Source organism: Acomys russatus, chromosome 21, assembly GCF_903995435.1.
Source record: "Acomys russatus chromosome 21, mAcoRus1.1, whole genome shotgun sequence".
Lineage (NCBI taxonomy): Eukaryota > Metazoa > Chordata > Mammalia > Rodentia > Muridae > Acomys > Acomys russatus.
In genome coordinates this window covers 658,650-680,673 of record NC_067157.1, presented here as the reverse complement: position 1 = coordinate 680,673, position 22,024 = coordinate 658,650, and the positions used below count along the sequence as shown (strand labels likewise).

The window sequence follows — 22,024 nt, the reverse complement described above, 5'->3', positions numbered from 1 at the left end:
GTCTTGAATTCATGGGAGTCCTCTTGCCTCATCCTTCTAAGTTCTGGAATTATAAGCACAAGCTACCATGCTAAGCCAGATATTTATGTTGATTTTGTTATTTGCTTTGTTGAGCAAATCTGATGGAAGCAATGGAAGGGACTTTGGCTCAATGTAACTAGTATTCACTGGCTGGGGACAAAGTCTTTTTAAAGTTGTGTCCTTGTCTTTCTCTTCCATTTATATGACTTACCGTGCATTTGCCTCCATAACATAACAAAATATATCTTTGCTTATGTTTTCTAGAACTTTAGAATCTACTGGGGGAAATCATAATCATTTGAAAAGTAATGTTAGAGTAGGAAAATTTTCTGGTCTCCTTTGTACCTCCCTCAGGATCAGCCCTGGTGCCTCCTTCCTGAGAGATAGAGGCCTTCTGTTCATTGATCTCCACAAACCCTGTAGAACTGAGCCCCACAGCAGAGATACTCAGTAAGTATAAACTGAATGATCTCAGAAGGCAGGAAGAGCTTCAGAGGGACAAATGGGATGTAAGATGCTGGGGGAAGAGAAAGCCCACAAATCAAAAGCTTAGTTTAGGGGTTATTGTTTAGATAAAGTAAGGGACTGAAGAAGGAAAACAAATCAGGAGTCATATTGTGGAACACATTGCACTTCTGAGTAAGGACTACCCATGGTCCACATTGTTTTCAGAAGGAGGTGATTATAATCCTTCTGACGCTAATGTGATCAGACTTCCTGTGCCTGAAAGACAAGGTGTAAGACTTCTTTTTAAAATCTTTGTTGTTCTTGTAGAAGAATATTTTTACTCTCATTGAATGATTTGAATAGTCATTGTCATATTTAAAGGGTATTGGTTCCAGGATTTACCCACAGATACCCCAGTATATGAAGTCCTCTATATCAAGTGGAGTATTTGTATATAATCTACATACAATTCCCTTTATGCTTTAATCTTTTCTAGGTACGTATAATTCCTAAAATAATACAAGTACTGTGCAAACAGTTGAACTATATTGTCTACAGAGCAATAGGAAAAACATCTGTACATGGTTCAGGACAGATGTAATTAAAAGTATTCTAAGTCAAGTGTTATTTGGCCTGACAGATGTGTAACTTGTAGATGAAGATACTGTGTCTGATGGCATGCTACTGTACTTTGCTGATATGTGTCATTGCACTGTCAGTGATAATACTGAAACTGGTTTAGCTGGTTTCCATACTTACTCACTTGAAAGATTCCTGGCTTCAATTATGATTCTGATATTTTGAGTTGATAAGTAAATTGCATATATGTATAGCACACAGAGGAGCTCTTTATATATGTATACATTGTGCAGTGGCTAAGTCAAGTACTTTCAATATATATACTAGGTCACATCCTTATAATGTATGTTTTTCATATTAAGGACACTTAAAAATCATCACTCAGTAACTTTAAAGTAATTTGTTATACTTTTCTATTTGCTTGATTTTGCTAGTCTTCTAGAAAGGGAGAATGATTATAGATAAATGAATATTTGCTCACTTAGGGAATATGCCTAATACATTCTTGTATTAAGTTTTACATATGCCCCTTATCTAAAGAGTATTAAAAAACTTTTGGAAATGCAAACCCATTAAAGAGCTATAAATAAATAAATAGATATAAAGTTCACAGTGTTCTAGTGAGTAAAAAGAATTTGTTATTTACCTTGGCACATTCCAGTTAGTTCTGGAATTCATAAGAAATTTCTCCCATAAGTGGTGATGAAGACTATTTGAAAGAAATTACTTTGAGGAACTAGTGGGAAGAGTAGATATTCTCTGAACAAAATTAGAGTTTTCAAGTGACATCTGATCATGTCTAGAATGTCTTGAGAGTGTACCTGTGGGTAGGATCATGTGGACTTCATAACATAAGCTCCTTAAATCCTTCATAGCAGTCTGCAGTCACTATGTATGTTTTTCTCCTCAATAGATTATAATCTACCACACATTATAGTCATTCTCATTCTTGCATCTCTACCTAGCACAGAATCTGGCTTATCAGAAGCTCAATAAATGCTCACTAGATGAGTGAAGGAATGGACAAAAAAATCTAGTGATAAATGTGCGCTGAAAGACTGATTTAGTTCTGTTGAAAGGGATTTTTAGCTACTTTGAAGCTGTCTTCCTATTAGAATGTTTATCACAATGATATTGTTGATAATCTGGTACTATCTCTGTTGAGTTCACTAACATGGAAAACTTTAGGGCACGTTTAATAATTTATACCTCACCATCCAGGGCACAAAAGCTCTCCTTAGGCCTTAAAACACATCCTTTTCAGGAGGAAGAGAGCTGCTGGAGTTTCTGAGGTATGCTGGATTTCTCCTGGGCTGCTTGTTTAGGTTTTTAATTAAAAATACTTCTCTGAGTAGTTAAATGTGATGCCTATTTTCTATAATAAAAACAATGGCTGGCCACCACATTCACACACACTTGCTAAATGTGAGGCTTTTCTAGAATAATCCAGCTGTTTGGGAAAACCAGCTCTATGACTAATTCTATGATTTTCTTTTTTTATGTATAGAGTATTGTCTTTCCTGGTGAGAAAACGTGACTCTATTCCCTGTGACGGCTGACTAAAGGCTTTCTTCTTCACTCCTGCAGAGACACAGAATACAAAGGGCTCCAGCTATCCCTGGACCAGATATCAGCCTCTAAGCCCACCTTTTCCTATGTCAGCAGCTCCACACCCACCATCACTGACAGCAGGAAGGGGGCCAAGTCTCGGCTCTCAAGTAACAAATCAAAATCCAGGACCTCTCCATACCCCCAAGTAAGTACATGGATGTTTTTACAGTTTTTTCTTCTAACTTAAAGTTGAAGAAGTATAAAATTCAAATTATCATGTGTTGTTGATAGATTAAAAATGTTAACGTTAAGAAGAATTATGAATTGTTTCTGCTGTTGCTGTATTCTTTGTTATTTCAATTGATTCTACTTCCAGCTTTCCCTAACTCCCAACAATGATTAACTTGGAAGATTTAGCCAGCATAATAAAATATAGGACATGAGGGTTCAACATAGAAAAGTTAAATTAAGATGGAAACTTCAAAAGATAAGAGGTTGATGGAATACCAATGAGATATGAAATATGTGCCACACAACAGATATGATATTGAGGGGTTTATTATATGAGCATGGGGAGAGAATGGAAGTGAGGGTGTACCCCAGAGAGAAACACAGAGACAGAGAGATGAGAGATAGAGACAGCAAGAGAGTAAGAGGGTAAGAGGGAGAAGTAGGAAGAGAGGTAAGGAAGAGAGAGAGAGAGAGAGAGAGAGAGAGAGAGAGAGAGAGAGAGAGAGAGAGAGAGAGAGAGAGAGAGAGAGAGAGAGAGAGGTGGGTTTGTCCTTTTTATATGGCCGGTGGCAAGTAGGCAATGACATCACTGGTAGACTGGAACAGAATCCTAACAATTGAACTAAGAATAAAGAAAAGCTTCAGGATGAGATATGCCCACAGATTGCATATGGGAGAAATGAGACAGACAGAACTTTCCAGATTACAGGATGGAAACAAGTCTCTCTTCTTCATAACGCACTGATACCCAAAGGAGGTATCTCTAAAACATTGCAAGGTACTTTGAAGAGAAATGGTTTTTGGAGGGAAAAAGAATATTTTTGTGACCAGTGTGTAATAAACAGGAACTAATTTTTGGCAAGGTGTGTGTGCAGCTTCCTGCCTGGAGGGAATGGCACAGGTTTGAGGATTCTCCACTCCCTGTATCCTGTGGCCACTTTACCTCCATCCTTTTCTGAAGATGGACTGCTAGACTTCTTAGTTCTCACTGTGAGTAACTCAGAAGATTATTCTCAGCATAGTAGGAAGCCGAAAGGCTTTCCAGGGCTCTATACTTGCCTAAAGATTATTATTCTTAAAAAATGCCAACCTGTGGACCACTGAAATGACTATTTTTGTTCTTTTCAGAGCTGTTACTTTGTCAATATGAATAAATGTGAACTATTTGAAGCAATGTTTTTCATTGACTCAATGGCCATTAAAAAGACTGGGAGGAGGGGAAGAAAGAGGGCTGCAATTAGGCTATAACGTGATTAAATACATTAATGAAAAAAACCATTTGCTGGATTATTTTAATGTTTGGAAGATGAGATGACAGTGACTTCTGCCACCAAGAGACTTAGGTCACATACTTGAAATTTTTTCACAGAAGGTGCAATTTCTTTACTCTGACAAGATGGGGAAGTAGGTGAGGCCTACATGTTCTTTAGTGCACTACTTCGTTCAGTATAGCTGAATACTTTACTTGCGAGGCATAAAAGATGTCCAAAGAGGCCAACAACAGGAGCTGCTACTTTCTCTAGAGAGTCCGTGAGGAACTTTTTATATTACCATCTGGTGCTTTGGAAAGTGAGTTTTATTGCTTCCTTTTAGGAATGGATTATCCTCTGAGTAGTCCTTTCCTCAAATATGTATGAATGTTAGACATAAAGATGAAAGAAGAATTCAAATTAGGAAATACTAAATTAAGAAGGAGTTTGTTCTTTGTTATATAGGAATTAACACACATATTCTCTCTCACTCTCTCTCACTCTCTCTCTCTCTCTCGTGTTTTAAACCTCATTGCATGATCTATTTTCCTTCATGCCCCATTAATGTCTAAAATCTCTATCAGGTCACTCTTAACAGTAAATGCTTTCCCATTAGATGACTTCTTATTCTTGTTTATCTGATGAAGAATTAATCTGAAAATTAAATATGTTGCATAGTTTTTTAAAAGTAGAAAGTAGAAATTCCTATTTATTATTTTCTTTAGAATTGTATATTCTTCAGTGATGTTTTATAATGTTTAAAGTCATATACAGAAAAAGCAAAAACAATACATATTGTTTAGATAGGATTTCTCTTGTGCATTTATTTTTGTATTAATAATTGGATAAATCCAGTACTTAGAATTTTGGCTGTAAGCCTCATTTTAAGCAACAAATTTGAGTACAAATTATGTTTACCTAATATTTATGTGCCTACTAAAGGTTATTCTTTAACTTTGTTTATTTTAGATAACCATAGTGGTAGAACAATCAGTCTTTAAGTTCCCACAATACGGATTCGAGCACACACATATCAGAAATAAAACACACCATTTCTATTTACAAAGAGCCATTGGTACAGGCTGACAAGTGAACAGGGATTTGCAATTAATTGCTTTGGTATGAGAGCATCTTCCAGGAATTCATTGGAAAAGTGTGACAACCAGGGGAAGTCATCATTGTTTCTGCTGGAGGAAAGCAACTTTGAAATCTTCCCATTTAGATACATTTAAAACCTCAAATATTTTAGAGAAAAAAATATTTTCCCAAAATATTTGGGTCAAATGTTTTTTTAGGAACAGCAAGTCTTTAAGTTTCATGCAGCATAGATTTTTATATGGTTTCACTCAGCTTATGTGAGCTGAGGGTCTGTTTCAGGAAGATGCTATGGTGATCATTGTGAGATTTGGGGGGTATGGACTGAGTAAAATATATGCACGTGGTATAAGAAATACTCTTAAAATTTTCAGTAAAGTTAAAGTAGTAAATTATACAATAGAGTAAGAAGTGTAATGAGAGATGATTATGTATAGAGGGCTTTGTGAATGGTATCTGAAAGGTGTGGGTGATACAACTTTGGGAGTAGGATCAGGCATATGGAAATGAGAAAGCAGGATTAGAAATCAGGAAGACCAAGATTTAGAAAGTCAAGAACATGTTATTGGTGTGACTAGGCCTAGGTAGGGAGTGAGGAAGGTTGGTCTTTCTGAATGACTGAGTGATATGTTCAGAAAAACAGATTGGTGCAATATATGCTAAGCCAAGAATTTTAAGTATTTTGTGGAGAAGAAATAAATTTTGGGGGGTAGGAGAAGATGGACATGATAAAGCAAGGCAATTATTCAGGAGTCCTGATGTGAACCAATAAAGACCTCTTAAAGTTATTTACTGAAGTAGAATGCAACATGAAGAAAGAATGATTAAATTTCTTTATCCATGTCTCTGTACCCCTTCTTGTTATAGATATATTTTATACTATTATTATTTTGAAATTATACTTTTACAGTTTTTCTCAGTTTTTCTAGTCAAACTTGCATAGAATTCCTCCATTTGTACTAGTAGATGAATAATGATGAGTATAGCTTGAATTACATTTTAGATACTTCTGCCTATCTTTGGTACATATTAATTTTTTATTAAAAGCTTATTATAAAGAATTTGCAAATAAAAACCACCACATGTTCATTTCACAAAGTATTCTTTTCTCTTTGTTATTTCCATCTTCAAATTCTCATTTGATGTTTCAGAAGGCAGAAGGCAGATTGCAAAATGGAGCCTACAAAGTAATTGCTTGTGCCTCTTATTAGGTTAATGATTACTTAATGATTCTATATTACTTGTTGTCCCCTTTTATTGATGTATATTAGGCACATTAAAAATTTCTAGCAGATGTCTAATTAATGAAAAGCAGCAACTTTGCTTTTTTTGAATTATTAAACACTCTTCTATGAACAGGCAGGATATGCACAAATTATAATTCACTCCTAGCCCCTAGTTTGGGTGCTGGAGTAGATGAACCCTCAGGTACTTCTTTGGTATTAGAAACCCTTGGGAATGATTTCAGACTTGATTACATTACGGCTGCTTAATGAATGATTCAATCACCCTTGAACCTCTGTGTATTCCTTGAATTGGAAAAGGTCAAAAAATAGAATTGTTTTGAATGGTTTTAGAAAAACCATGATAGAAAATATTATGGATATCTTTTTAAGATTCTCCACGTAGCTTCAGAGTTGCTGTCATAGCACTGTAGTATTTTATTGTTACTGGTTTTATATACACAAAAATAACAATGCAGTTTTTATAGTTCTTTTGGATTTACTGAGTTTATAGAATTTATTTATCAGACCTTATGTGTTACAGATTACTATTATGTTTGCTACATTTTTCTAAAACTAGCCCTGACTACTCTAATATCAGTTGAAAGTTATCTTGCCATGGTTTACCCATGTCAATCATGAATAAGTTGCCTCCTGACTTCAGAGTCTCCTTTTAAACTTTTTATGTTGGGTGCGTTTATGGTTGTGTTTAACAAGTCAGTGCATGTCAGCTGAGTTTATGGCATCATCCGGCTCTCCTCTCACCTTTTCTCTAATCAGTAGTAACCAATGCATATGTCATCCCAAATAAGGATATATACATTACACTGTAGATGCTTCTGAAATCTGAAAGTATTTAATCACTTGCTACAGACACACTGTAACATTTGCAAGTTTTATTTGACATCTGTTCCTTTAAACAGTCTCACACAACCCCCTTAATTTTCATTGCCAGTAATCTGGATTCCTTTTGATGAAGGTAGAAACTCTCTTCAAAAAGGCTTTTCTAGCCTCAACGAAACACTGGTTGAGTTATACTGGAATTCTGACATTTGAAGTTACAGGAAAAAAAAGTACCAATAATTTTGCAAGAAAGTAGTTCCATTATGTATAGTCCTTTTATTATTATTATTATATAGATATTCTTCATTTGATGTTTTATATGTACATGAAGACATGGAATTCTTTACTAATTTTTAAAAGTATTAATTTATTTGTATAAAATGACATCATCTTCCCAGAAAGTCTTATATTACGTGGACTAGTTTATATTACTAGGATTGAGCCTTCGACAAATTTAAGACTTTTCTTCTTCTGTCGAAGTATCAGATTACTATAATTTTGATCCTTTAAAATTATCTCCATATATGAACTTCTGAGTTTTATTTTAGGAAATATGTTGTTCAGTATGGTGAGACCTCTGCACTTTGGCTTTCTGCTTTCTGTTTTCTGTCATATTTCTTTTTTAGGTAACAACTAAGGTATGTAGTAAAATGCTAATGCTGAGTGCTTTAGAAACCATGTATAGATGGGGACAAAACTAGCCTGTTAGTGATCAATTAGAAGATGTGGTCAGTCATGGGCTCTCAAGGTCATAGCTTGTGCTTTCACATTCCCTTGGCAACTAACTGTCTGGCAGAAGGAAAGACAGTTGTATTCAGGAGTATTGGCTTCTGCTTACTCTTCTCTTAATTCCTTCAAGAAGGTTGGAGTCATCTCAAGTGTCTCTTCTGACCACAATGAGATCAAACTAAAAGGTCAATAACAGGAAGAAAATTGAAAAAAATTCACAAATATGTGTAAATTAAATAACATTCCCGAGCAGGCAATGAGTCAAAGGGAAACAAAGGCTAACAAAAATCTTGAAACAGATGAAAATAGAAATACAAATAAGACATGACAAGCTTTACCAGATAAAGCAAGAAAAATGCTAAGAGAAAGATTGTAAGTATAAAGAGTTTTTCTCACGTACTCTGGTGCCTCACATTTGACCATGTCCCCTGGAGGGGGAGACCTGGTGGCACTCAGAGGAAGGACAGCAAGTAGCCAAGAAGAGACTTGATACCCTATGAGAATATATAGGGGGATGTAATCCCCCTCAGGAACAGTCATAGGGGAGGGCAATAATGGGAAAATGGGGGGGGGGGAGGAATGGGAGGATACAAGGGCTGGGATAAACATTGAGATGTAACAAGAACAAATTAATAAAAAAAAAAAAAAAAAAAAAAAAAAAAAAAAAAAGAATAAGAATCTGTAGTGTAGCTTAGGGCAGAGTACTTGCTAGGGGGCTTGTTACCCAGCCTCACAAAAACCAAAGACAACAGAAACAAAGGGATGACTTTAATTTAATTTTATACCTAAAGATGAAGTTCACAAAAGGAAAAAAAAGTAAAGATTATAAGTAAACAAAACACTGAAAACCACAGTTAAATCAGCCAAACTGAGAAATCTTTTCAAAATGGGATTAAATTTGTTTTTATATATTTTGATCATATTCTTTACCCCAACTCCTCCAAGATTTTTTCCACCTCCCTACTGACCAGAGTATATGGCTTTCTCTCTCTCTCTCTCTCTCTCAAAAATTCAAAACAAACAAGGAAACAAAAATGATCAAACAAAACAAGACAGAAAATACCAAGTACACAAAAGCCATGGGGGTCTGGTTTGTGTTGACCAGTGACTTGTGAGCATGGGGACTACCTTGGAGTATGGTCACTTCACTGGAAAAAGCGGACTTTTCCTTTACCATAATGTATTAATTGCACATAGTTTCATGGGTTTTGTCCATTTGTCTTTCTCTGTGCTGGGGTTTTAACTGGCTGGAACTTACATAGGTCTTACATATGCTTTAATAGTCATTGTGAGTTCATAGGTATAACAGTGCTGTATCTGGAAGGTACTGCTTCCTTGGAGTCTTTCATCACCTCTGTTTTTTTGAATTTATTTACTTATTCACTTTATATCCTGGTTCTAGCCCCATCCCCCCTCACCTTCCAGTCCCACTCTCTCTCCCTCTCCTAATCCTCCTCCCCTATTCTTCAGAAGAGGAGAGCCTGCCTTCCTATCCACCTTGACTCATCAAGTGGTATAAGGACTGAGTGTGTCCTCTTCCCTGTGGTCTGGTAAGGCAGTGCTGCCACAGGAAAGTGATAGAAAATCTGGCAAGAGATTCAATGTCAGAGACAGCCTCCGCTCCCCTTCCTAGAGGACCCACATGAATCCTGAGCTGGCCATCAGCAACATTTTGTAGAGGTCTTAGGTCCAGACCATACATGGTCCTTGCTTGGTGTTTCAGTCTCAGCAGGCCCCACTGGGCCCTGGTTAGTTGGCTCTGTTGGTCTTTGTGTAAAGCTCCTGTCACCTCCAGGTCCTTTTCTCCTTCCTCCCACTTTCACTTTTCCACAAGGCCCCTTTGTTTGGCTATGAGTCTCAGCATCTGTTTTGAGGTGCTCCTGGGTGGACCTTCTCAGAAGACAACTCTACTTGACTCCTGTCTGCAAGCATAGCACAGTATCATTAATATTGTTGGGGGGTTGTTTCTCTTCCATGGGTGGGTTTGGTTTGGACATTCCTTCAATCTCAATCTCACTACTCCTTCCCTGAACCTCATTGGGAGAAGCTTAATACAGATATCACATTTAGGGCTGAGTATTCCAATGTCTCTCACTCTCTACATATTGCCTAGCTGTGGTTTTTCTATGTTAATTGGCATCTATATAAGTAGCTCCTCTGATGAGAATTGAGTGATGTTCTGGTCTATGGGCATAGAAAAAAAAAATATATATATATTTTTTTATTGCTATGATCTCTTAGGAAGATAATTATAGTAGATTTTCCCCTTAGCCTTAGGTTCTTGTCACTTTAGCAGTGTTAGGTATGGCTTCCATCTCATAGAGTGGCCAATTAAAAATATTGGTTGGTAACTCCCATATTTTGTCACTATTAGACCAGTATATCTTATAGGCAAGTTACTATTGTCAGTTTTATGGTTTGTAATTATGTGATATTGATTATTACTGTTTTTCTTTGCTAATATGCAGGGTATCATCAAACACCATAATTGTTAGTCTTGGGCACCAGCTCAATTTCTCTGTGTTCAGTTATATAAGTAAGTGGTCAGCAGTAGAGCCTTCTGAAATTGAACTGACAAGTATTAGCTGGACTAATATAGGAAATAAAACAAATAAATTTTAACTGCAATGAGACATTTTAATTGCATATTTATAAAGTCATAAGCATATGGAGGATTTTAAGTGATTATGTGAACAATTATACATAAAAATTGCCTAACTTAGAAGAAATAGATGTAGTTTTAGAAGATAAAACCTACCAAGACTGACTCATTAAGAATTAGAAAATCTATAGAAGTAGGGAGAATGAACTGCCTCTGACATGAACTCTGGTGCCCTTGATTAGATCACTGCCCTTTGGTGGAGATGCCCTGTAGGAACACAGAGGAAGGGCATGCTGGCTACCCAGATGAGACCTGTTAAGCTGTCATCAGCTAGTGGGGGAGAGGACCTCATTGATCAGAGGTCTGGGCAAGGGGAATAGGGTGGAAGAGGGAGAGAGGGTGGGAACAGGAAGAGAAGAGCAAGGGGATTACAATCAAGATGTAATGTAAATAAATTATAATTGAAAAGAGGAAAAACACTTCAAACTAGAAAAAAAATTCCTAAGGGCTAGAGAGATGGTTAGCAGTTAAGGACAGATACTCCTCTTCTAGAGGACCAGAGTTTAATTTCTAGCTCCCACATGTGGTGATTTACAACTGCTTATAACTCCAGCTCCAGGGGATTCAATGCCTTCTACTGGTCTCTGTGGGCACTCAAAGACATGGCATACATTTACATAAAAAGAACACACACAAAGCAGCAGCAGCAACAACAACAACAAAAACCCAAACAACGACCCTCTCTGTCACAAAAAACCTTCCAAGAAAGACAAATTCATGATCACATGGCCTCACTACTAAACACTTCCAAACATTTACAGAAGGATTATATGTGAATATTTTCAAAGTTGTCTAAAAAAATTGAAAACAATTTCCCAAGCTAATTTGACAAGGCCAGATCCTTTCCTTACCTATGCCACAGCCAGACAAAGACACCTCAAGAAGAAAAGAGCAAAGAACAAAGAAGCAGACTGTCCAGCTCTGCTAACATACTAAGCTGATGAGTACATTAAAAGGACCATCCATGACCAGGTGGGACAAATTAGCAATGTGACCACAGTGGAGTTTAGGATTTATATGATTATTAAAATAGGGTAAGGGAAACAATTTGACAAAATTCTGCATGATTTCATTAAAAACTCTAAAAAAAAAAAGTTTGTTTCGGAGCAAATGTACTTCAGTATAATGAAAACAACAAATTTGATAAGCCCACAGCTAACATCATACTTCATGGTGAAAAGCTGAAAGATATATAAAATCAAAGTGTCATAATGTACAATCAACACATATGAATAAAATAGTAAAAAGATCAGTACCAAGACACTTCATAAGTAGAAAAACTTTGTGCTGAGCTGGAATGACTGGAGCAAGGATTGGCATCACAGTGAGAAAGAATAGCATAGCTGGATTTCCTGACTTAAAACTATCTTACAAAGGTACAGTAGTAATAAAAACATTATATCAGCAGGAAACAGAAATAAATTCATGCCTACCTGATTAGCTAATAGTTGACTAGTATGTCAATAGTACACAGTCAGTAAATAATGTTTGGAAAATTTGGTTTGGATATTCAGTTGGATTGGGATATCAAAAGAATGCATTGGACCTCTGTTCTACCATATACAAAAATAGCTTGACTTAAAAAAAAAAAACCAGAGACCACAAGGTTTGTAGAAGAAGTGAAAGAAAATGTAAGATACAAATAATTAACCAAGGGAAAATATGTATGTATTTACAAACTTGCTTGTGGTAATAATTTTAGAATGTGTGTTTATCATGTTATATACTGTAAATATATGATCCTCGACTAAGATATATAAAAGTTCAATGCATATTGTTTGCTATCTTATCTATCCTGTTTGAGTTTTCTTCAGTTTTCTCTATTTAGAAGAAAATGTAAGCCTACATTTAAGTCTACAGTGTGGAATGGGTTAACTCATCAGAGGGCCTTCAAGTTTCTATTTCTTTTCCCAGAGAAACAAATATGATAAATCTTGTAGTGTGCAGTGTAGCTTGTGTAATTCATCATTTGTCTAGACCCAGGATAAAGCTGAGAAGACCAGATAAAGCTTATGTAAGGGAGCTGGAGCAGGTAGCACCATCTGTATGCATATAACCCAGACCCAACTTAACTGCCACCTACATGTGGAAGATCTGAAAGTGAGTGCTATTCTTGTTGGTGATACCCTTTATTTCCATAATTACCATTCAAATTAATGCTAGCAGTTCTGCAAACCCAGGTTTTATCCACTGGGCTAGAGCTACTTCCATTACCAGAGAAAGCTGGTATATCCTTGATCACTGCAGTTGGAGTTCCTCCAACGTAAAGGCTTAGTAAAATGTTTATTTCGTGTTTATTCCTTCCTGTTTAAAATTATCTGTGGAGTGAAAATACTTATATCTGTAAGAATTCACCTTTGAATTTACAAGAGGGATGGATGGATTGCAGATCTTATGTTTGGGAACCTATGAGAGATGCCTTATAGAAGGACACTAGAGGAAACCTAGTCCCTGGTCTGGCATGCTGGTTTCTATTTAGGTGCATATAACTTTGACAGCTGATGAGATGTCTACTATGCTTACTTTTCTGTGAGATAAGGAATAAAGAAAATCCAAGAAACATTTTTTTTTTTTGACTCTGGGGGTGGATTAAGAGAAGGCCTGTGTGAGAATGTGTGTGAAATACACCTGTATGTGTTTCTTGTGTTTTTCTTTAGCTTCTTTTTCCTTGTTTGTTTATTTTGTCCTATTCTGGTTTCTTTATTTTTATTTAATCTTACAGTATTTTTTATAGATGCCTGTTTGCTTCCTAATTGAGAAGTCAAGAAAGAACACGGATTTGAGTAGATGAGGTGGGGAGGAACTGAGAGAAACTGGGTAGAGGAATCATCAGAATATATTGCATGAAAAATATATTTTTAATAATAATGAGGTATATGACATTTCAAATTATAGTTAAGACATATTATAAAAAATTCTGTTTTTATTTTATGAGCTTTATCAGAGAATTTACAGGTATGAAAGATTTATTGCCTGAATATAGCCATAATGTGGATTAAAGTTTTTATTTTTATTATTAGTATTTGGGGGGGGGGGAGTTCTCTGTGTAGCCTGGGCTGTCCTGGACTCACTTTGCAGACCAGGCTGACTTTGAACTCACAGTGATCTGACTGCCTCTGCCTCCATAAGTGCTGGGATTAAAGGCGTGTACCAACACACCTGGTAGATTAAAGTTTTTAAAATCACAATAAACAATACAGTATATCATAAAGGGATCAGATAACTAAATAATGAGTGAAAGTTTTGTTAGCCCATTACTTGGGAAGTTGATAGTTGTACCACTTTCTAAAATGAAGGAAGAAATAACCCAAATATTTAATTTCCAGTAATTTAATCGCAATTTGCTTTCCAATCACTTGTAACATAAGTGGGTTTATTTACTACACATTTTAAAATTCAAGAATAATATCCATTTTCCTTTATTATATTTTCTCTAGACTGGTGGTACACATCTCATTGATAGAATGTTTATCTAGTGTCAGCAAGAACATAGATTCCATACACTAGAAAAGTAGGGAAGGAAGGAGGAAAAGAAGGAAGGAGGGAGAGAGGCAGAGAAGGAGAGAGAATGTTTCCTATTATTTTTCAAAAATTATTTTAAAAACTCTTTGGAGCCATATGATAAGTTAAATAATTTTTCAGAGGATTCTTTTCCAGTGCCAAGTATTTGTGACATTTATAAAGCAATCACATTACACTTAGCTTTTTCTTTGCTGTTTATTCTTATATCAATAATTTATAGTTAAAGCAGTGGTAGCAATATTTTTCTGGAAGGAGATCAGGAATGCAGAAAATGATGTGTACTTAGCATTCTTCTCACAATTACAGCTGAGTTTTCAGAGCCCTAAGTTCTTTCAGGTTAGAAAAGAACTCTGTTGTTTTCCTGTTGTACATAACATTCCTGTGATCATAGACATGTGAATTCAGTCAGCCTCGAATGAGTAAGTTGTATTATTTTCATTTTAAAAATTGATTAATTCCGCTATTAGTTTTGTTGCTCATCCCTGAGAAAATCTCTATTTCCGGTGTGTGTAAACCACAGCCATTTCTAGCAGTAAAGAGGACTCTTGGCTGAGGAAAGCATCCCAAAGCAGTGGGCTTATTCTAATGGACATGCTGTACTACTTTAATCTAACTCTTTCGCCATCTGTTCTCCCCATAACGGTGAATGAAAAAAAAAAAGGACATATTTTATGTTTCAGGGTTACGTTAGTAAAAGTAAGATAAAAGTGATTTAAAAGCATGCATATGTTCTCAGTACAATCCAGTCTGCATCTGTGATTTTTTTTTCTCATGGTTCAGACACAAATCAAGAGGAAATCTGCTCATACTTGATAGAGTGAAAGTTTTTATGGAAAATAGGACTTCACCATCAGAGTGTCTCTTAATACATTTACAGCTAAAAATGATAAAACCTCAATGAGCTGCCAGAATAAAAATAGATAACTGTAACATCTGGCATTTTTTTCTGAGCTGGGTTGTTACTGCCACATCCAGATGAATGCAGAGCACCTGTCTGGAACATGCTGGTGAAGCAGACTTCTTTCTAGAACTGTTAGGACAAAAAGGAGTGTCTGTGGGTATAACTGCTTAAGAAGACTACTTTAGTGACTGTGGGACACTATCCAAGGAGTATCAAGGTGACTTAGTAGGGTGTCCCAGTTGGAAATAGTCCCTTTTGTATAAACATTAAAGGAAGAACTTTTTTTTGTCTTTTTCCTTTTAGTCTGCATATATATAAAAGGAGGTGGTGGAAAGATACACAATTCTGGAGTTGCTCTTTCTCTCTTAAACTTCATGTCATCTTGAGCACACGGTTGTTATTTTTCAAGCCGTATTTTCTCTGACAATGAATAGTTTAATAATACCTTTAAGATGTCAACATTTAATAACATTGTCTGTGGAATCTAAAAGTGCTGGACAGATTCCAACTGTTTTCTAAGGGTACCTATTGTAAAGGGAATCCGTTAACACATGCAAATCAGGATTCATGATCTCTACATCAAAGTTCATTGACCTACTGTAGTAACTAAAAGTATGGAAAGGGAAGCTGATATTTCCCTTCTTTCAATTCTTTTTCTCCCTATTCAAGTGCTTATCATTTTATCACATATTAAGGTTGTTGTCCATGCATCAATGTATCTATACTAATGTGAGCACCTTGAAGAGGGGAGGGTGACTCTATTTTTCATATCAGTAAGCAGTTTCCATTGAATGCACATGAGACTTAACTGATGGCTTAGACCTTTAGCCTTGTGAGATATAGTCTCTCTTGGAAGGAATGATTTTTTTCATGAGCTGAATCCCAAAAGGGAACTAGTGGTGGCATATGGCTTCCTGTTTTAAGAGAACAAGGGCATCCATCTGATTTGTTTTTAAATGTGAAAACATGAATGCTTGTTTTGAGAACTAAAATGAAAAGTCTGAGGTTAATTAAGGTATAGCATACCTAGGATGACAACATACTTTCTAAGAAATGAAAATGGAAATCCCAGTAAAATTAACCCAAAATTAATTCTCAGTGAAGTTTCTTTGATGGATGTAAACTAATTAAAATAGGAAATTCAATTTATTTAGTTTCTCAGCTTTATGTTAAAGGAGGACATGACTACTTTTCAAAGAAGAGCAAATAGGTATCCAGTAGCTCATAAATCATGCTTCTACTTGACAGTACAGATGCCAAGAATGGCTAGGGGAACCATCCACAAGCTCCTTGCTGTCTTAGTCACTGTTCTATTGCTGTGAAGAGACACCATAACCAAGACAACTCATAAAAGAAAATGTTTAATTGGGGCTTTGCTTACAGTTTCAGAGGTTTAGTCCATTGTCATCACAGCAGGAAATATAAAGTTGGCAGTACACAGACAGACAGGCATGGTGCTGGAGAAGCAAGCATCAAGAACACAGAGAGAGAGACAGACAGACAGACACACACACACACACACACACACACACAGAGAGAGAGAGAGAGAGAGAGAGAGAGAGAGAGAGAGAGAGAGAGAGAGAGAGAGAGACATAGAGAGAGACATAGAGAGAGACAGAAGCAGAGTGAGGGACAGAGACAGAGAGATGCTGACTGAGTGGACTTTTAAAACCTCAAAGCCCTAGTGACACACCTTCTCCAGCAAGGCCTCACCTCCTATTCCTTCCCTAGCACACCAACTGGGGACTAGGCATGCAAATACTGAGCCTATGGAGGCTGATCTCATTCAAACAACTACACCTGCTGTAGGCTTATTTTTGAAATCCATTTTTAAATTCTGTTTTTTATGTCCCTTCTGTACTCCAATCCCTTCTAAGACCCTGACACCATGTAGGAGAGAAAGATGATTGGCAGGGAGAAGGGGCATACTTCTCATTGGCTGTTTCCTGCTGTTTAGTTTCATCAGGTTCTTTGGGGGCATACCAATCTCTGTCGTCAGGATATTCAGCAAGCTACAGCAAACAGCCTTCTCTTCCTCCTCTGACAGTCTCCTCCAAGAGTTCTTCTTGAAGCCCTCCTTCTTCTCTCCCCTGCCCCCACTTCGGCTCTTGTATTTTTCCTAACTGACAAAGACCATGCCTCCACAAGAGGTGGTTTCCTGTTGACAAGATTATGCGTCCTCTCACAAGGCTGTTAGCCATGTGTGGACAAAATGGAGCAGCCCCCATATCCCACACCTGGGATTAGAACAAAAACATGTTTACATAACATAACTGAGTTTTTAAAGAACTGAAAACAAACGTCCACAATACGCTGCTATGCCCCTTCTCTGCCCTTGCAATGTCTCTCTAGGCTTTTATCAATGTGTAAGCTGGGAAACACTGAGAGCAAAGTGCACTGTGGAAAGAAATGCTTGGGTATTTGTAATAATATTGTCTAGGGGATTAGGTAGTAGCTTAATCTCCTTTTGCAGTTGGGAATGCATATTTTAATCTCATGTATGTCTAATATTCTTAGTACAATGAAAACACCACTTCTAGATAACGCAGTATAAGGGACAAAATATTTTCCAGAACGGTTTTATGGTAACTACAAACCTTTAAATGGCAATTGTATGTCTGTAACACGCTTACATTTTGAGGTTGTTGTTTGCTTATTTGTTTGTCTTAGTCCCAGCTGACATGGAACACACTACGTAGACCAGGCTGAGCAGGAGCTTATAGAGTTTGCCTGCCTCTGCCTCCTGAGTGCTATGCTTAAAGGCATGTTGTTCCTTTATGCCTGGCCTCCCCCTTGACTCTCAGTGCAGTCCTCTGAAGCACTCTGTTCCTTTTCTTCTCATGGGTAAACCAACACCCAGGAAGAGAGATCACGTGTACAAGTCACATCACATTGTGGTACATCAACCCTTGTTTCTCCTCAAATTCTTACCTGATGAACTTGAATTGTCTTTTTACGATCAAAGATCACAGTCAATAGTGAGACTGAAGATATGTTAAGTTTAAGCTTTGTTAGAGGAAGTTTCTTTTCCCTTCCTTCCTTCCTTCTTTCCTCTTTCTTTTCTCTTTCTTTCTTTCTCTTTCTTTCTTTCTTTCTTTCTTTCTTTCTTTCTTTCTTTCTTTCTTTCTTTCTTTCTTTCTTTCTCTCTTTCAAGGTTTATCTGTATAACAGAGCCCTGGCTGTCCTGGACTCACTTTGTAGACCAGGCTGGCCTCTAACTCACAGAAATCATCCTGCTTCTGCTTCCCCAGTACTGGGATTACAGGCGTGTGCCACCACGTCTGGTTTAGAGCAAGTTTCTATTTAGAAAAAAATGTATTTTTACAGAAGGCATTGTATTAAATTATTTTGTGAAAATAAGGTAATTTTAAAAATACTTTTGATGTTCAAATATTTATTTTGAAATTATTTCACATTTAAAGAAAACTTGCAGTGTTATTGTAGTGTATTCATGAAAACAAGTTAGCATTACCAGTGTTTGTCTCCAGTTAAGTTTGCTTTATCATGATTTCTTTCTTACTATTCCCTTCTCTCATATTTTTTCCCTGTACCATTTTAGAGTCATACATGATGGCATCTTACCTAAACTTTGGTATTTGTGTATTTCGTCAGATCATTAATATTTTCCCAGATAATCTCAGCATAATTATCAGTCTGAAGAAGTTCACATTACTAACATACTTAGCCTCATGTTCAGATGTAAGACCAAGGCAGTGCTTTTTGTTATAGCATCTCCAGTTTCCCTGATGGACAGATTCTTATCTGGGACTTTATTTGTACATAGATGCTGCAAATTAGAGGTTTAAAAAAATTGAATAGATCCTTGCCTTGGCCACTTTTCTTTGATGTTACTGTTAGTTTTGCAGAATAAAGCCCAGTTGTTTTATGTATAATTTGAGTTTGTTCTGCATCTTTATGGTTCACTCCAATTACCCATTACTTGAGGAATACTCACAGGAGCCCCAATACCAGAGTATGTTCATCTAGAGGCCTCTGACATCCATCTAAGTTGTTTGGAGATATCAAAGTTTATCACTTCTTTTATCACTGCTTCCTCCACCACATAACTACTTCTTATCTTTTTCAAATGAAAAGCAATATTTGGTTAGACTCTTGAAGACCCTAAAACTAGTTTATTTCTTATAAAACTCCTTCCTTGATTCCTCATCTGTGATCATTTATATTAAAGAAACCCTTGTTAGGTTGGTTGAAGATTTATTTCCTAAACCAAACACTCCTTCCACACATGACTGATTGACACTATCTTATGGGGAAGGTCCTACTCATCACTATTTAGCCATTTCTTTGTTTACTAGCATGATCTCATTGATGTTACTGTGTTGTATGTACTGAAATCTTCTGTTACTGCTTTTACTTGCCTTTGATTAAATATTCCCTATTTTGCCAGTGAAATTTCTTAAAATTGGTTTCAATATATTTTTGACACATCTCCATAATTTTATTTTTTGAGCACTTTTCTACTTTATGGATCTTCAAGATATTTCAGACTCACCTCTTACCTGGCCCAGTCCTGGAATGAGTTCTGTTCCTTTTAGAGGAGAATGATATTTAGAAATATTTAGTATGAATATTCCCTGGAGCACATCACTGCATTTCAGCTGATTGTACTGGGAGATAGCTCTCTATTGCCCTTCTTGTCAGCCCTTCTCCTCCTTCCTCGCAGGACCCAGTTTGCTTGTTGTTTGCCTTATACATATTGTGTTTTTTAATGCAAAAGTTAGACAGTATATGTTTTGCTTCTCATATATTTACATGAAATTAGCAATATATACAAGATTCTTATTTTCTCTCCTCTGTATTCCTTTGTTAAAAACAGCTGTCTGCCTCTTTGTTATGCATATATGTTGTTTATTAAGCTGCTGTTTTGTGTTTGAACATTTGGGTGACTTCTAATATTTTACAAATACAGTTGGTGCTATGTTAGGTTTGACATGCAGCTATGAACTTTAACTGCTTAGTTTTGTGTTTTAGTCTTCCTTATATTTTAAATGTATTTGTCTTATTCTGAGAGTGGTGTGTTGGTATCCCAGTATGAAACACTTCTTTGAGTTTCTTCTTATATCACCTCCAGTTTCTGCTTCATATGGAAAAAACTGGTATGTTAGATAGTAGATCACAGTATTTTTTTTCTTTATGAGTAATGGCTTTAAGACCTATAAGTCATTTTGTTTCATTTGATTTTTTTAAGCCAATTTATACAGCAGTAAGATCCCAGTTCCCGACCTTTGGTTTACACTGGCCTTACTTGTGTTGTGCCTCTTTACTTTCAGACTTTGAAACACACCATATTTTCTGTATTATTTGTGTGTTAAGAAAGGTGTGTGTAGAGTGTGGCTCATGAATTTGCACATATGTGTGTACATGCTCAGGGCCACCAGAAAGTCTCAGTGGTGATTTTGTTATCCTGTTCTCTTTCTCCTTCTTATTTTCTTGGGATAGGGTCTTTCACTGAACCGGGAGCTAGGCTGATGGTCAACAAGTTGCAGTGACTTACAGGTATATAGGACCAGGCCCAGCTTTATATCAGTTCTGCTGATTTGAATTTAGATCCTTACATTTGTCCAACAGGCATTATGTTCCCAGCACTTGAAATACTGGCTATCATCATCACAGATTGATGTTTTGTTCTGTGAATAAGATAAAAATCTCATTTCTTCTTATTTGTAATTTAATCTGATTTAAACTTATTGTCATCATTGATATATTTTTCTCAACACTGTCATATTATTTTACATTAGTTATTGAATGCTTTATAATATGTCTATTTATAATTTACTGATTTTATTGCCATTTTAATTAAAATTTAATTTTGATACAAATATAAGTTCATGTGAAATTGAAGCATGCAATTGATAAAAAAAATTTTAATTTGTGGATAATTTAGCAGAATTATCACACATACTTGTAATGGTAAATCTCACTCTACTGTAGTACATTATTATAACTATGACATTACATTATTGTCAAGTCATTTCACTCCACAATGATCTTACAAGTTTACCTTTAATAGTCACAGTAATTTTTCTTCTGTACCTAGTTTTCTTCTCAAACCCTAACAAGCACCTATGTTTTGTATCTACTTCAAATCTTGCCATCAAGAATGTTATATAGCTGTAACTAGCATCTCAGACCTGTAACCTCAGCTGTCTAGGAGGCTGAAAGAGGAAGCTTGAATGTCAGAACCTGCTTGGGCTAGAAAGTATGCTCAAGCCAAACCAGGCAACATAATAAGAACTGTCTTTAAAAACAAACAAAAACAAAGGAATGCATGCTATCCAGATGAGACCTGATAGGCTGTCCTCAGAAGGTGGGGGAAAGGCCAGAGCAAGGAGAATAGGGCAGAAGAGGGAGGGAGGATCGGAACAGGAAGGTAAGAGCAAGGGAGATTACAATCAAGATGTAATGTAAATAAATTATAATAAAAATTCCCAAATAATAATTTAAAAAAAGAGGGCTGGAGACATAGATTCTGTCATTCACAAAATGCAGAATTCAATCACTAGTTCTGAGAAAATAAAATAATAACCAAAGAATGATATATAATTGGAATTATACAACCCCCTAAGGTTGACTCTGTCTGCTCCAAGCATAAGTCTTTAAAGCTCCATCAACATTATTATATGTATTAAAACCTCATTCAATTTTATTGTTGAATAATATTTCATGGTGGAGATATACTACATTTCATGTAGCCATTCATAGTCTGAAGAGTTATTAGTTTGTTTTTAGTTTTTTTTTTTTATTTTGTCTATTAAAATTAGAGCTGGACAATGGATACAGCTTAGTCATAAAATGATTGCCTGGATTTCAGAAAACAAAAAATTAAAGAAAGAGGAAAAATAAAAGCTGCTACAAGAACTCCAAAACAAAAACCAAGCAATCATATAAATAGGCAAAGGAATTGAATAGATATTTCTTCCAAGAAGAGATACAGTGATCAATACATTCA

General features: G+C 36.1%; 1 protein-coding gene across 3 annotated transcripts in view; it reads left to right on the top strand.

Annotated features, from left to right (window-relative positions):
* Sim1 (SIM bHLH transcription factor 1) overlaps window positions 1–22,024 on the top strand; it is a 76,408-nt gene that overhangs the window by 42,270 nt on the left and 12,114 nt on the right. For 2 of the 3 annotated variants that reach the window (XM_051164410.1, XM_051164412.1), the window contains exons 9-10: window positions 376–471; window positions 2,635–2,803. In XM_051164410.1, coding sequence (XP_051020367.1) covers window positions 376–471; window positions 2,635–2,803 — 265 coding nt within the window. The remainder of the gene's footprint in view (window positions 1–375; window positions 472–2,634; window positions 2,804–22,024) is intronic. The other variant, XM_051164411.1, reaches the window with a different exon arrangement.